Genomic DNA, 16,018 nt, shown 5'->3' on the forward strand with positions numbered 1-16,018 from the left:
AATGGCAATTCTAGAATAGCAATATTAAAATATTTAAAAATTTGTATACTTGGTCCAGAAATATTACGATTTGAATAAAAGAATTATCATTTAATATTTGCATATACATGCATATTTGAATTTTCACAGTAACAGAGTGGTAATCAATTCAAACACACTAGTAGCAATTCTAGAATAGCAATATCAAAATATTTAAAAACTTCGTTCAGAAATAATCAACATAAAAAGCAATTTTGTTAACAGAAAGATTTAAAAACAAAAGTGACAGGAATTTTGCAATTATTCATTTACTGAACGAAGAATAATTAAAATAATAAAAAAATAAATAAGTTCTCTGTAAATACCTATCAGTATAATAAGTTGTGTGACAACATTATTATTTGTACATAGACTTAGTAACAGATGAATGATAAATAGTACTATTACCATAAATTTTGATAGACTTTTTTTTTATCAAAAATAACATTTAACTATACACTTTGAAATTCCGTGTTTTGGTATATTTTTCAGCAAATATTTTTCCGCTCGGAGTTGGAATTGAAAACGCTATGTCATCTATAGGCATTACATAACCAAAATAAAAATGAGCTCTGAAATAGTTTATATTAAATATATTGATTAATTATGCAAATATTTTCGAAATTATTTATAAAAATAAAAATATTTACCTTAATATATCGATCAATTTTGTGGCTATCCCCTGTCTACGATGATTTAAATCCGTCCATACAACACTGATACCACATTTTGCAGGGCTACTTTCTGCTGTACAGCAGTCCAATTCTAGTAATTCAGGGATCATGCGATGTGCAGTCGTTATATGTTCCGCGACTAATACTCCTATAATAGCTTTGTCCCTAATGTATAAATACACCTAAAGAATAAATTGTATCAGAACAAAATCAAATTTATAGTACAAGGAAATTGCTTTCTGATATATTTTTCGACATTACTTTTTTCTCCTCGTAATCCGGTAATTTTGTGCAAGCTAATCCTAAATCTCTGTCAACATATTCTAAAACTTCTTTTACTTTCTTCCAACATATTTTCGAATCACTTGGTTCTACCAAGATTACTCGACTTAATGTAAATGGATCCTCCATAATTACACGTTCTGTTTTCCAACCCTAAAAATAATTTCTTAGGTGGAATGTCAAATACATTATTTACACAAACTACATGCATGTAATTTATACGTACGGAAAATTTTAAACTTTTTTTATTATTATGATAATTTAAATGAGCATTTTCATCTTCTGGATCCCCAATTTGATATACAATACCGCATTCAGCACATTGTGTTGCTCCAAAATTCTTTTGCCCTGCATCCAATTGATATTGATTGTCATCACCATTTAGTTTCATAGACAATTGCCAATTTGTAGTTTCTTTTGCATTAAATGTGGATTTTTTATTATTTCCACTAAAAGATCCATAATATTATGAAAGGTGATTCAGAAATTAATCCGTATTTTAAATATTTTACTTACCTCAAAATTTTATTGTGCGAGTAAGCTTTATTAAATAATGGATAATATTTCTCTTCTGATGTAACTTCATTATTGTCCAAAGAAATATTTTTGTGAACTGTTGGTGTACTAATGTCCTTAATATTCATAGTTGAAGTCATAGTACTAAGTTCACTTGCTGGTGACATAGTAACGTCATTCAATACTGCTACTGGCTTTAATGGTGAAATATGCTCATGCCTCTCATTAATTAGTACTTCCATAGTATCATAATCATCATTAGCCCAATCATTCTCCAAAATTTTTAATATATTACTTACTTTTTCTTTCTCTATGGCAGTTTCCAATTCTGGTTCATCTACTGACAAATCAGTTGCATCAAAAGAAGTATCTACATGTTTCGGTTGTCTATAAGCCTGTTTACTACTCTTTCGATTTAGTGCCATTTTACCATCTGACTGAATCTTTAATTTTACATTATTATTTATAGTTACTATAGCTGAAGAATTTCTCTTTGACGACCTTTTAATTTTGAAAAAGCGTTTATTAAGATCAATTTCTGGTGATAAAATTCTTTCTTCTGGCGATGAGCTTACTAACTCTGTTCTTTGCTCTTCTTTTTTTGAAAAATGTTCTTGTATATTCGTATATTGTACATTAATCATCCCTGTACTATTATTATGTTTTATATCTAAATGTGTTTTCAGTTTTGGTTTCTTAATACCATGTGACACACCAGCATTAATTCCTGCTATTGTATGTTTTTTCATAGATCTTTTATAGTTGGATGCATGTTTTATAAAACTCACTCGTCGTTTTTGTTCTGCTAATTCAGAGATGATTTTACAGTCACGTTTGGTCTCAGAATTACTATAAAAATTTCTAGTACTGAGTGTTATATTCTTCAGTTTTGATTTATAATCTCTATCTTGAAATAAAGCTGCTCTAGCTTTTGGTATTAAATAATTTTCATCAGTTTTTAGCAATTTTGTAACTGTATTTTCTAATTCTTCAAATGCATGTCTCTTTAAGTTATTTTCTTTTTTCTCAGGTGAATTTTCAATGATACCAAGAATATTAAGCGATTTACGCCTATGAACTCTTGGTAAGGATATTTTACTATCTAAATTTAATGATGTTATTAATTTGTTTTTTGGACTTCTAGACTTATGTGGTGTTTCTATTATACTATTCTGCAGCTCTATGCCAAATTGTCTTTCTGATGTATCGAGTATTGTCTGATTTGATGTCTGCTTATTAGAATTGTTGAATGGAGAGTTAGACAGAAATTTTGGTGAATCTAGTAATATTCCCTTTTGTGGAGAATGCTCCATAACATTCATAGGCCCCAAATCTGACTCTTCTCCAGATGAACTGTTTGAATAGTTTAAATCTCTTTGAATTCTACAGATCTTCTTTTTCTTTGAACTTTCACCTGATCCAAATAAACATTTTTGCACTCTACGTGGGGTGTATAATGATTCTTTTGGTAGATATACAGACATGTTCCAACAGTTTTTAATAAGTACTTCAAAAGCTGAAAGAGAGACAAGAATTATATAAAAATCATGAAAAAATAGAAACATTGTTTACTAATACAACTTTTTATAAAAGAACATGGTTTTTTCAAACCGGTTATGATAATAATATAACAATGAATCTTTCCATTTATATTTATATTTTAATTAATATCAATAAAAGCTAGAGGAAAACAAATTCTGGAAAGTATAATAAATAAATAAACTAATCTCAATTAGCACGAAGAATAAATCATATGTTGTTAAAAATATTTTTATCTCTTCTCATTTTATTAATTTTCCAAATATCTCAAAACATATTTTATTACACGTCTATTAACATACCTATATATTTGTGTAATAACCTTAAATAATATTAATATCTGCTTTAAAACTAACCCATTCACATAACAACCGAAAATCTGAAACTGCTGTAAAGTTTCCGTTTTTGTACCATGTCTCCACACACATTCACTCTTCCTAAACTATATAGACGCTCCAGTCAAAAAATATGTCCGATGAGAATATATGATAACAGAGAGGAAATCAAAATGCCACGTGCATTGTTCTATTTGTCTCACAGTATAGGTGCTGCACCACGTAGCTAAATGTTGAAGATGTTCCATGATAGCATATACAAGAACCTATTTACAAGAGCCTATCCGAACTTCTATCCGAAATAGACAAGTATAAATAATATTATATTTTAAAATCATCAAATGTTTCAAAATAATAAAATTACACAATAATTAAACTTAGTTGTTTCAGAAAGAGAAATTAATTGTTTATTATAATCTTTTTAGAGAAGCAAAAAGATCTTTCCTTTCGAACGATGGTGGATCAGTGGAATGACGCAATAATTTTAATATATCTTTTATACACAAATCTACTTTCCTTGCGATAATGTTCTTGTTATAATGAAATCTGAATTTCGTTTTATTAATATAGAAATGATATAAAAATATTATTTGCAGCCAACTATTGAAATCAACTATTGAAATTACTGTTAAAATGAAATTTATATTTTATTATAACAAAAACATTATCGAGAGAAAAATAAATTTAATGTTAAATCTAAAAAGTTATCGTAAATAAAGAGTATATTAGAATTATTGGGTCATTCGACTGATTCTTTATCGTTTGAAAGATTTTCTCTTCTTCAGTAAGAACAAATATAATAAACAATTAATTTTTCTTTTTGTCGTTTGTGATGGAACTAAATAGGTTTTTGTATATGCTAGCGTGGAATACCTTCAGCATTTATCCGCTATGGGCAGCACTGGTCTAGAAACAACCGAAAGCATAAACATGAGCACTTTCATTTCCTTGATAATAATAAAGGTGTGAAATATATCATGAAGAAATAGGTAATAAAAAATTAAAATCATAATTAAAATTGAAATTAAAATTAAAAGTTCCTGAATTACAATAATTTCAGTTAATGAGTATTTGATATATTTTAATTCAGTAACAAAGCAATAAAAAATAAAAAACTAATAAAAAGAACGTTGCTTTATTAGATACTTTTGATGTGCAGGTATTTAAATAATTTTAAATAATTTTATGCTCTAGAGATCTACTTCTCAGATAAAGAATAAATAAAATTTTATTATTATATTATTTTAAATTATATATTTATGCAACTGAAGATATTAAAAATATTAATGCATTAATGATAAATTTTTATTATCAATATTATTTCTTTCATTACATAAATATTACCAACAATAAGTTATTGATATTACATTACTTAAAAATGAGAACATTTTTATGTCTTTGTGAAATGCAGGACAAATGATATTTAGTTTTATATGAGAAGGGTAAGTTAAAAGGTAAATGCCATTTTATTAAAATGAATAACAAGTAATAGAGCTTAATTTGAATAAATCATGGCTAGATCATGAAGTACGATGTCTCCGGATATTTTAAGAGTATCGATGATAGTTGGTTGTAATCTATGTTTGAATTCACCAATCATTTTTTCGCCTAACCATATTGTATATGCTTCGATTTCGCACCGAATTCTATAAAAGGAAAATCATAAAAAATTGCAGTCAGAAAGTCAACAAGTTACTCGAATTTTTAAAAAGTAATTAGTAATTATTTATAACAATATCTTCAATTAAACTTGACCTAGTTAGTTAAAGTTTCATGCATATCGTATTTTGTATTTTTTAAAGATGGAAAAACCTACGTTAGAAGAAAATCACGACCAGGCATCCAGGATAGATGACCTGAGTGCCTTTCTTCGCGTCCCCAAGATCCATTTGACCAACAGTTCATAACGACATAGGGTGCGCTACTGCCATATAAAAAACGTGGATTTAAATGCAATGCAATTGTCGGATGTGGATAAACTGCTTTTCCCTTTTGTAAATTTACATAAAATCTGTTAGCAAATATAGAAACAAATTATTCTTTATTCTTTCTTTCCTCTTCTTTGCAAATTTATTTATTTCTCGAAAGATCATCAACACTCACGAATGAGGCAGAAGTTTCAGTCTTCCAGCAATGAAAAGCCTAGTTCCGGTTTTAAATTCATTTTCTATATCTACCGTAATTGGAATATCCTACATACAGAATATTTAATAATAATTGATATTTCAACTAGTAAAAAAAAAAAACAAGTTAGTAATTTAAAAAAGACTTACAAGAAATTCGACCAGTGGTCGATCAATTTTTAAACTTAAAACGTTACTTGGCCTGCATAACTTTGGATCAGGATAAACGAACAATTCAAATTGCCTAAACCGAGTGTCTTCCAATGATCCATTTATTTCAAGATACATTACATCTTCAAGAGGCGTTCTATACGCAAATGCGCAAAAATGTTCTGCATTGACAGCAATCTAGTAAAAGGAAAATTAATTTCGAATAAATATAAGTACTATAAAATTGATAGTTATGTTAAATAACTCTCATTTCTCACTTGATATTCATTGGCAGTACAAAATATCAAAATATGAACATAGGAGTTCCGGCGGAAGGCGGTATGCCCTGCAGGAGAACAGGTTTCCTCCTCTTCCCAACATCCCCTAAATTTCGAATTTCGAACCACATAACCCCTGTCTAATCGTGCGTTGAAATGTAATGCGATATTTCCGGTAGTTTTGCATAATAAGTTCACTGAAAATCTGTGGCAATTGTGTTTTAACGAATATTACAATTGTAATTTTACAACTTCATGATTGTAATTTTCCTGTTTAAAATTTTACTGTTTATTTTAATGACTTCTAAAATTAAAAAAATTTTGGTTATGAGATTTTTCTTACGATAAGATATCACCTCAAAGCATTGGGAGGAACATAGCCTGTAACCACTACAGCTGATGTTGGTTTCAAAGGTTGCAATGGAACTGGTTTTGAAGCATTCTGGAATAGAGTGCGTGCATACATTTATAGTTAAAGAAATATATATTACACAAAAAAGTATTTATATTAATACTTTATTACTATAAATTATATTTTCGAGATATCTTGTATATAAGACAAACTTTTAATGCAAATTAAATTAATCTACGCTTATGTATAATTATCAAAATATGACACGAATATGTTTTGTATTTCGAAATACCTTTGCGCTTTAAATTTGATAAGTTTAACTATATAATAACTTCTATATAACTTATATAACTTATATTATATAACTTATTAAGTTATTATATAGAACGCTTCAATTCTTTACTAGTCTTTGTTAGAATGTTCTGTAGTATAAACAAGACAAAAATGTTATATATTCACAAATCGTTTTAAACTTTATTAAAAGGTTATAATAAAAATAGGAAATATGGAGAGAACGTAACTTAGTTCTCCGGTATCATTTGATTTCATACTAGAACACTATATATGCTGGATATTCCAAGATAAAATATCGTAGTTAATAAAATAATCTTCGTTTATTAAGGACATGTAGTTTGAAAATAAAGATACAAGCGGAAAATTTAAAAAAGAATAGGATGGGATAAATGTTGGGAAACTATACATAAGCACAATATATATAAACTATTCGGAATCCGAATACGAATCTTCGACATTAGTCGCCATGAGAATCATTTTATTACATGTGCAAGTTTTCATCTTCATTTTCTTAGTACAAGATAATCATTCACAACTACTTGAATCTAAACAAGAAAAAAGATAAGATTAAAGAAACGCTTTTTTGAAATTTCTTAATACCTAATCTGAAGATATTTTCGTTTCATGATTTTAGTATAAATGCAATTCATTGTAAATTTACAGCATAACTTTTAAATGTATTTTTTCTGAAACAAAACTAGCGTTTGAATTAAAAGCTAAGACAGAAAATATTGAGTAAAAATTTACGTAGACGTTTGATTCAAACTTGTGTATATGTACTATACATACATATGTATGTACTGTATATATATGTAGTTTATTCAAGACTAACCATACTATAAATATGCAGTACTAATAGTATTATGTATACATTTATCAGTTATTGATCAATTTTATAGAATTTTTCGGTTGAAAATCTCGTCTTATAATTCTTTAGTGCTAAATATAATTGCCAAAGAGAGAGTAGATTATGATTAGACTGCAGATATTTGTGCGAATTCATATTATTACAGGTATAGATAAAGAATTGAAACTTAAATAAAACAGTTTTATTCTCTGCATATTGTGACATATACTTTAGTCTTGATGTTTTATATATTTTTACATTCATGCATATGTATATTTTTGTATATATTTGTATATTTATACTTGTCACAAATGCATAAATGTCCGTAGTCAAGTCATATGTATCAGAATTATGTATACACAATGTTATATCATTATACTATCGTATATATATGTGTTCATTATGATTATGATGTATTTATATACCTCTAACCTAGTAAATCAAACTGATAAAGATCATTGACATATTAATCGAATAATTAGTTAATTATATTACTTAAAGCAATGCAAATTTAACTCGATTGAAGATTTAGTTATCAACGTAATAATCAAGTTCACATACTTAAGGTACTAAATAATGTAAATACATATAATATGTAGAATAGGTTAGATATTTGCAACTACATTTTAAATTGGAAAATCTACATTTATGTTATCTATGACTCAATTTTTTTATTACCGATCGATACTCACTAACGGCACTGTTTCTTCATCGACAAACGAAAATTCACGAAGAGCGTTTTCTTTTGTTTGCACGAAAATTTCAGTTTGATGTACAGACATGCTCTCTTTAATAAGTTCGAAAAATGATTTATTGGAACATTGCCATATTTCAAGCTGCGTTTTCGTGCACGCGATATCTTTCTTCTATTTACTTCTGATGCATTTACAAATATATTTGATTCGATCGAAGGCACATATTTAAAAAAACACTTTATACTTCATCGATTTCAATACAAAAAATTTAAGTTTCTTTAATATTTATTTTCTCTTAGAGTGTAATGTAACAATTGTTTTGATATAAAAAGTGGGCCCAAATATTTTTATAACACATGCTTTATTGAGTTAAATATATAGAGAAGAATTATTTTTCTTTCTCTTTTCAAATATAGTAATTCTCTCAAAACTTGACAATGAGCATTTTAAAATATTAGAAAACGGTAATTACTAGTAAATTTTCGCACGTTGTAAACATATAATTAAATGTTAATAATAATATCACATCACAAAGGAATCAAAATTTTAAATAAATAATGTATATTTTTCTTATCATCTTGTCTTAAAAATTTTTAATTATTTAACAGTTGATAGATTCATTATTATCTTTTATCTTTGTTGCAGGTATTTTATTTACAAGTAGAAAAATATGAATAAAATCATTTCTGATGCCACTATTATCTTTTTTGTCGACTAGATTGTATCTGTTGTGTTTGTTCAAGAGACATATCATAAAATATTTTGTGTTCGTCTAGAATATAAGACATGATAAATTTCTTTTTTATATCTTTGTTATGGTTGATCAATGATTAGTAGCTAATAAAATTTTTTAAGAAATTTCAGATATTACATACGTTTTCAAATAAAACGTAATTTACGTAATAAATAGTGATACTGCTCACGCTCGTTCGTGGAAGAATTTTATCCATTTGTTAAAAAGAAAAAGGATTAAAAAATGTTAATAATGTATGCAAGAAGTAACATCGTAAAATATCTAGGAAAGTTATAATTTAAATGTCCCGCGGCTCATGAGGTGCAGGAAGTCGTTGCCAAGATGGTTCAACGCCCCAAATTTCACGAGCATATTCGGCAATTGTTCTATCCGATGAAAATTTTCCCGAAGAAGCTATATTATTGATCGCCATCTCTACCCACTTACTTTCATCCTAAAACACAAAATGGAAATATATAAAACAATAATTAAAAAAATATATAAAAATTATCCTGAAAAAGATTCCGGTATGAACTTACCTGGTAAACTTTACTGACATGATCTTGCATCTTTATATAGCTCTCATAATCAGCAAACAAATAAAATCTGTCCCAGTTTAATAAAACATTGGTAATATCTTTAAATTCGTCTGGATTATTGGGGCTGAAGAAGCCACCCTGGATCTGATCAACACACTGTTTTAGTTCTGGGATTCTATTGTAATAATCATAAGCATTGTATCCCCTTTTCTTCAACTCTTCGACTTCATCAACAGTCATACCGAAAATGAATATATTATCTGTACCCATTTCTTCAGCCATCTCTACGTTAGCACCGTCTAATGTGCCAATTGTCAAGGCTCCATTTAACTAAAGTAATTTAAAACAGAATATTCATTTATTGTTATAAATCGCATATATAAATTGCATATTAAAGTATACTTACCATGAACTTCATATTTCCGGTACCCGAAGCTTCAGTACCTGCAGTAGAAATTTGTTCACTCAAATCTGCTGCTGGAATTATTTTCTCCGCTAACGTAACTCGATAATTCTCTAAGAAAATAAATTTCAATTTATCTCCAACAATAGGGTCGTTGTTTACAACGTTTCCTACACTGCAAATTAGCTTTATAATCTTTTTGGCTAAATGATAACCGGGAGCAGCTTTTCCTCCAATCATCACCGTTCGAGGAACGAATGGCGCGGTTGGATTTTTTTTTATTCTGTTGTATAATGTGATTACGTGTAAACAATTTAATAGTTGCCTCTTGTATTCATGTATTCGCTTCACCTATATTATGGTACCGCATATTAAATAATTATATAGAAATTAAATAATTTATTTGCATATAAACTTAATTACGTCAACTTAATACAGTTACCTGAATATCAAAGATAGAAGCAGGATTTATTTTAACTCCATAATCTTTCTCAAGCATTTGCGCTAATCTCAATTTATTTTCTTGTTTCACTTTCGTAATGCTGCGCTGGAAAACTGGATCCTTGGCCCATTGTTTCAGCTGAGCGAGCTGTTCTAAATGTACTGTCCAGTCGCTGCCAATTTTCTATAAGATAGTGAACAATAATTTTATATCAAAACGAAGATCGTAATTTATGAGTAATTTTTTAATAACACTTACTTCTTCGATTATATCTGAGAGATTTGGATTGCACAAAAGGAGCCATCTTCGTGGTGTAATACCATTGGTTTTATTCTGGAATTTCTCAGGCGTCATTTCATAGAAGTCTTTGAACCTAAAATATTGAGTAAATCGAAACTATAAAACTATCATTTATTACACAAGTTATCATTAATACAAATTTTAAGTTCTAAAAACACCCACACGCCACTTTTCAAAATTTCCGAATGAATTGCTGCGACACCGTTGATAGCGTGACTACCCACAATCGAAAGATGAGCCATGTTAACTCTCTTTTCACCTTCCTCCTCGATCAAAGACATACGACGAAGACGATCCATGTCTCCCGGATATTTAGCGGAAACTTCTTGCAAATGGAGGAAATTAATATGATAAATGATTTGTAAATGTCTAGGAAGAATGCTTTCTAACAGGCTTGTGGGCCATCTCTCTAAAGCTTCTGGAAGAACCGTGTGATTAGTATAAGCGCATGTTCTCTTTGTTATGTCCCAAGCTTTTTCCCAAGGAAGCCCTTCGACGTCGATAAGAATTCTCATAAGTTCAGGAATAGCCAAAGAAGGATGAGTATCGTTCAACTGAATGGCCACTTTGTCGGGGAATAAGTCAAAATCTGTTCTATGGTGTTCCTTTGAACCAAATTTGCTGGCTTTATACCTAGAAATATATATTGTAAGAATGTAATTTGTCAACGAAATATTATATCTACAACGCATTTGGATCTTGAAACTTTGTGAACAAAATAAATATGTAGCAACCTTCGTATGATATCTTGAAGAGTAGCCGCTACCATGAAGTATTCTTGCTTCAATCGCAATTCTTTACCCTCGAAGAAATTGTCGTTAGGATATAACACCCTAGTGATGTTCTCCGCCAAGGTGCGGTCAAACACAGCTTGGATATAATCACCGTCGTTAACTGAAAGAAAAACGATGATCTTCTACGATAATCTATTTTGATTGATGATATATAAAATGATATAGGTAATAAAAACTTGCTTACAAAATTTCAAATTAAATTCTATTGGCGACTTAGCAGACCATAATCTAAGAGTATTAACAAAGTTGTTTTTGTATCCAGGAACCGGATTATCATATGGCATCGCAAATACGACCTGATCAAAAGCAAGGTATGTAAATCCTTTATCAATAACTTTAACTTATTAACTGTACAGATTTATTTTATGTATACTAACTTGAGTATTAATCCATTTCTTCCCTTCAGGAGTATCAATCACCTGTCCATAGAAGTTTACAGGGAGCATGAATTCTGGCCTAGCCTTCTCCCACGGATTTCCATAACGTAACCAATCATCTGGTTCCTCCACCTGTTCTCCATTTTTTATTTTCTGCGCAAATATACCATATTCATATCGAATACCGTAACCATAAGCAGCCAGGCCAAGGGTAGCCATACTATCCAAGAAGCAAGCCGCTAGTCTTCCTAAACCTCCATTTCCTAAACCTGCATCTTCTTCAAGTTCTTCGAGCTCTTCAATATCCAAGCCCATCTATAATACAATCCTTTCTTAATTTCTTTTTTTACGATTTTTATTATCGGTAGATGATTTTAGAAATTTTATTTGAAACAAACCTGATACATAGCTTCGTCACAAGCACCTTGGATGCCTAAGTTAATCATGGTGTTTTGAAGAGTCCTTCCCATGTAGTATTCCAGGGAAAGGTAGTAAACTCTCTAAAATAGTAGGATAAAAATATGTTACATAATACGGAAAATAAATTAGAACATTTCAGAAGGTACCAATTGTGTATTTATGTATTTTCAACGATAAAAGATTATTTGTTTAAAGATAAAAGGAAAAATATCAATATTTACAAGTATACTGTACATTTCCGTACGAACATTGAACCGTAGGAAACATTGAGCTTATGATTCTATGATGTAAAGGAGAAAAGTAAAATTCAGTACTATTGTGTCTTCTGTGTTTCCGTTATGAAATCGTAGTGTACATCTCGTATTACGCAGCAAATGGCCTAACTAATAAAAATAAATCGAGACGACAGTCTGAAACGAGAGAGCAAACGAAAGATAACGCTCAGTTAAAATTGATCTTTATTACGTTCAACGATTACTCCGAAATTTCGTTTAGTTCCTCCACGTGTTCGACGGTCGTTTATTTATAGCCGAGATGGCTGAAGATACTCCTCTAATAAAACTTGATATTATTTCTTCTCATGAAAAAAATTGTACTATTTGTATAAACAAAAAAATTATAGGAAATAAAAAAGTGGAAAAGGTAATGAAAACAGATGTGTATTAATTTCTTTTATACGTATACGCAGAACAATGAAAATAATGCTTTCCTTTTCTCAAAAGTGTTACTACTTTTGCAAAAAGTTTGCAATATTTTTATTTTTGCATCTTTTCTTGGAAACAAATTTTTCAACTTTTTATTTCAACAATATGTAAGCATTATTATATAATATTTTCCTTTTTTAATGAAGCTTGTCATTATTGCCTAAAACCAACAACTCAATATCGTAATCGATATATCCTTGTACAATAGCTGTCAAAAGATTAAACAACAGAAACAGTATACATTTTCAGAACGTTTGCATAATGTAACGGGACCATATCCAAAAGTCTATCCGGTAGTAAATGTGTTAAACGTGACTTCTCGGCTTTTAATAGTTGTGTCACGTGATCTGTATTGTCCAACCAATTTCAGTAATTTGTTATGATTAACGTTCTCACAAAGGAAACCCTGCTTGTGACGACTTATTTTATGCTTATTCTCTTTTCATTTCTGTTACAAATGTACAAACTACATTACAAATTAATCATATACACATAAATATAGAATGTATATAGTAATTTGTAATTACTTTATTAACATACTGATTTGCTTTTTTATTCTCAATTTTCACAAGATTCTAATATTTATATTATGGTTACTAATGTGAGCAGAACGATAGCAATGCCCTTACCTAAAGATACTACCTACGCTTATTTTATTCCTGTCTACCTATTCCTACAGCTTTATGGGTGAACACCACTTTCTACTTTTGTATTATCTCTTTTCTGTAATCCCTTTACCTGTTTCCTTTAATTCTCTTTACATATTTTCTCTTTCTTTCTCAACTGCTCTTTTCCTTTATGTTCGCATTTTCAACGCATGTCTTTGATTTATATACAACTATTCTAAATATACGGAAGGCGCAATTACGTAAAGAAATATTTCCAAGAAAATTTATATTTAATCAGATTTATGTTTCGTGATCGTAAAAGTTAATCGTAAAAATTGGCCAATAATTCTTACTAACTATGCATAATATTTTTTTAAATAAAATTTACGGGTGCGCTCTGGATAATTATTTTGCTTATATAAACGAAAAATGTATGACTAGTAATAGTTGATTATAGCTCAATGTTCAATATACATGATAATGTACTTTACAAACAATTCTTTGTAAACAATTATTATTAATCCATCGATATAGTTGGAATGTTTTCAGAGATTGACGACGGTCTTATCGCCATCATGACATTGCTTCGAAAAGAATGAAAACTGTTTGGCTTAAGACCTCAGGGTAAGGCGATTATAAGTCAAACTGAAAATAGACACTGCAACGTGTTGCATCTTACATTTCGAAGGTTCATTTCAATATAGCATCTGTTTATGTAAGTATAAATAGTATTCATGCGTAAGTGGACGGATTATTTCATTACTAAATGCATAAAAATTTTACCGTTTCTTTTGTTTTGCTTAAGAATTTAAATACCTAACATTAGTGTATATTTTCTATTAGACAAAAACATTATTGTTTTACATTTGTTTATCTTGATCTAATTTTACTTAATATTAATGTTTACTTCAAAATAGTTTACTTATCAAACTAATTGCAGTTTCAACTAATCAAAATTATCTTTAATATGTTTTTACTTTGAAATTATTAACCGATGTGATCAACCCCTTAATCTACGATTTACGTTCGAGAATTTTGGGCCAAAAACGTAAACAAGCTATTATATATTATATATTATATTTGGCCCGATCATCGTACTACGGGCTATGCCCGTAGCTGTAGCTGTGTCATAGAAAATGCATACTTAAAGGCATCGTTAATCTGTTGTATTTTTTGAACCATTTTCAATTTAATTCTGTTTTTTCTTGCGTTAAAAAATTTAAATTTAAGGGAAACGTAGAAGAATCGTATTGATAACATGCTAATGTAGTTGTTTGTCGACTTAACTTTATGTTAAAATTTTTCTTATATTAAAAGTTGTATTAGAAAACTTTTCGCTTATTGGAATAAAAGTTTAACATGTATGTATTTCTACATGTATATATCACACAATCAAAACGATTATCAAAATACGCAATAAATTAATGTTTTAATAAATATTAGATATTATACTTACCGACAATCGTTAAACAAGAAATCAAATTTATTATAACCATAATTTTCATGCATGAAGGTTATGGAGTATACATAATAAGTTTAATAACTTGAAGAATTAAGTGATCAATGGTATACTTGCATACTTTTGGGTCTTTCTCGTAATAGTATTGTTGAGTGCGTATCCATCTAGAGACCAAGTTGTCCTTGACGCTGTGTGCCAAGGCCATGAAATAATCTCTACTCGTAGCCACATTACGATCTTTCACCAAAGTGTAATGAAGATGCCTATTGAATGTTTTCTTAAAATTTCCCACATTCTCCACATCAACAATTCCGCGCACAGAAATTTGTTTCCTCTTTTCGTGATCCATGTCTGATGCTGACATTTCTCTTTGTTTATTTTTCTTTTTCCTTACAATATAATGTTTATAAATGCAAAACTATTTTACTTATAATTTGTATTTGCTTATTTTTGTTACACAAGATCAATTTCGTGCCCTAACACTATAGGTTTAATTCAACTTTCTCTCGTTTTTACGAGAATCAAATTCCCTTTATTCTATTAATTACTATTGTTACTACACAACGTTATATACAAATGTTGAATTAAATTCTGAAGTTGTACTCTCACAGATAAGGATACGTTACAAACGTAATACTTTTATTGATGATTCGGAAGATTGGCGAGAACAATGACCGGTTTTCACGACACATGAAAGAATACCGGTGGCACACAGATCCGCACTCGTATATTGCACACAGGCGAATGACATGAGTCCAAATCCTCGAAACGGTCACCTTGTATGAAGGTCGCGCAGGCGCATTGCAATGGATTACATCACATGATCTGCAATGATAATACCGACCAGGTTTGGAAAAATTAAGCATGCATTCCTGCCATCTATGATGATCTTCCGACACTGGTTTGAAAAATTCAGTAGCGTATCATTAACTGACCATGGCCCCGCTTTGTTAACTGGCTGTTGCTATCCCCACTACTTTTTGAAACTAAGAGATACATATGTACTGAAAATTTCCTAGTTCCTAGGTCCTAGAGCTGTTTCCTTCGGTAATTGGTCACATCCAAATCCACGATCAGTTAACGTGATCTTATTATGTTATCGGTCTAAATTCTACGACAAAAAAGAAAGGTCTATC

At 29.6% G+C, this 16,018-nt stretch overlaps 3 protein-coding genes and 1 long non-coding RNA gene across 6 annotated transcripts; 1 reads left to right on the forward strand and 3 right to left on the reverse strand.

The window, feature by feature from the left end:
* Positions 1-347: 347 nt before the first annotated feature.
* Positions 348-3,532, reverse strand: LOC126865745 (N-acetyltransferase ESCO2). Its single transcript, XM_050618606.1, has 6 exons — positions 3,332-3,532; positions 1,491-3,006; positions 1,201-1,423; positions 954-1,127; positions 669-874; positions 348-590 (listed from the first exon to the last, which is right to left on the reverse strand). The coding sequence occupies exons 2-6, from the start codon at positions 2,972-2,974 to the stop codon at positions 467-469; spliced, it is 2,211 nt and encodes a 736-aa protein (XP_050474563.1). The 5' UTR covers positions 2,975-3,006; positions 3,332-3,532; the 3' UTR covers positions 348-466.
* Positions 3,533-3,536: 4 nt separating this feature from the next.
* Positions 3,537-5,408, forward strand: LOC126865756 (uncharacterized). Its single transcript, XR_007689650.1, has 5 exons — positions 3,537-3,673; positions 4,228-4,353; positions 4,776-4,806; positions 4,884-5,075; positions 5,167-5,408. It is a non-coding gene; the product is annotated as an uncharacterized LOC126865756 (long non-coding RNA).
* LOC126865751 (galectin-6-like) lies at positions 4,648-8,243 on the reverse strand. The gene is made up of 7 exons (XM_050618620.1): positions 8,101-8,243; positions 6,272-6,357; positions 5,916-6,120; positions 5,638-5,835; positions 5,468-5,556; positions 5,181-5,375; positions 4,648-5,010 (listed from the first exon to the last, which is right to left on the reverse strand). Exons 1-7 carry the CDS (start codon positions 8,188-8,190, stop codon positions 4,860-4,862), a joined length of 1,014 nt encoding a protein of 337 aa, XP_050474577.1. The 5' UTR covers positions 8,191-8,243; the 3' UTR covers positions 4,648-4,859.
* A 438-nt stretch (positions 8,244-8,681) lies between these two features.
* LOC126865744 (glycogen phosphorylase) lies at positions 8,682-15,644 on the reverse strand. 3 transcript variants are annotated; one of them, XM_050618603.1, is made up of 11 exons: positions 15,004-15,644; positions 12,090-12,191; positions 11,692-12,006; positions 11,499-11,610; positions 11,255-11,414; positions 10,683-11,153; positions 10,479-10,593; positions 10,221-10,403; positions 9,782-10,129; positions 9,376-9,705; positions 8,682-9,290 (listed from the first exon to the last, which is right to left on the reverse strand). In XM_050618603.1, the coding sequence occupies exons 1-11, from the start codon at positions 15,244-15,246 to the stop codon at positions 9,135-9,137; spliced, it is 2,535 nt and encodes an 844-aa protein (XP_050474560.1). In that variant the 5' UTR covers positions 15,247-15,644; the 3' UTR covers positions 8,682-9,134. The 3 variants fall into 3 exon arrangements, with proteins under 3 accessions (XP_050474560.1, XP_050474561.1, XP_050474562.1); XM_050618604.1 differs by lacking the exon at positions 15,004-15,644 and adding an exon at positions 12,346-12,477; XM_050618605.1 differs by lacking the exon at positions 15,004-15,644 and adding an exon at positions 12,333-12,362.
* Positions 15,645-16,018: the final 374 nt, after the last annotated feature.

The sequence above is a fragment of the Bombus huntii genome, chromosome 5 (genome assembly GCF_024542735.1).
Source record: "Bombus huntii isolate Logan2020A chromosome 5, iyBomHunt1.1, whole genome shotgun sequence".
Lineage (NCBI taxonomy): Eukaryota > Metazoa > Arthropoda > Insecta > Hymenoptera > Apidae > Bombus > Bombus huntii.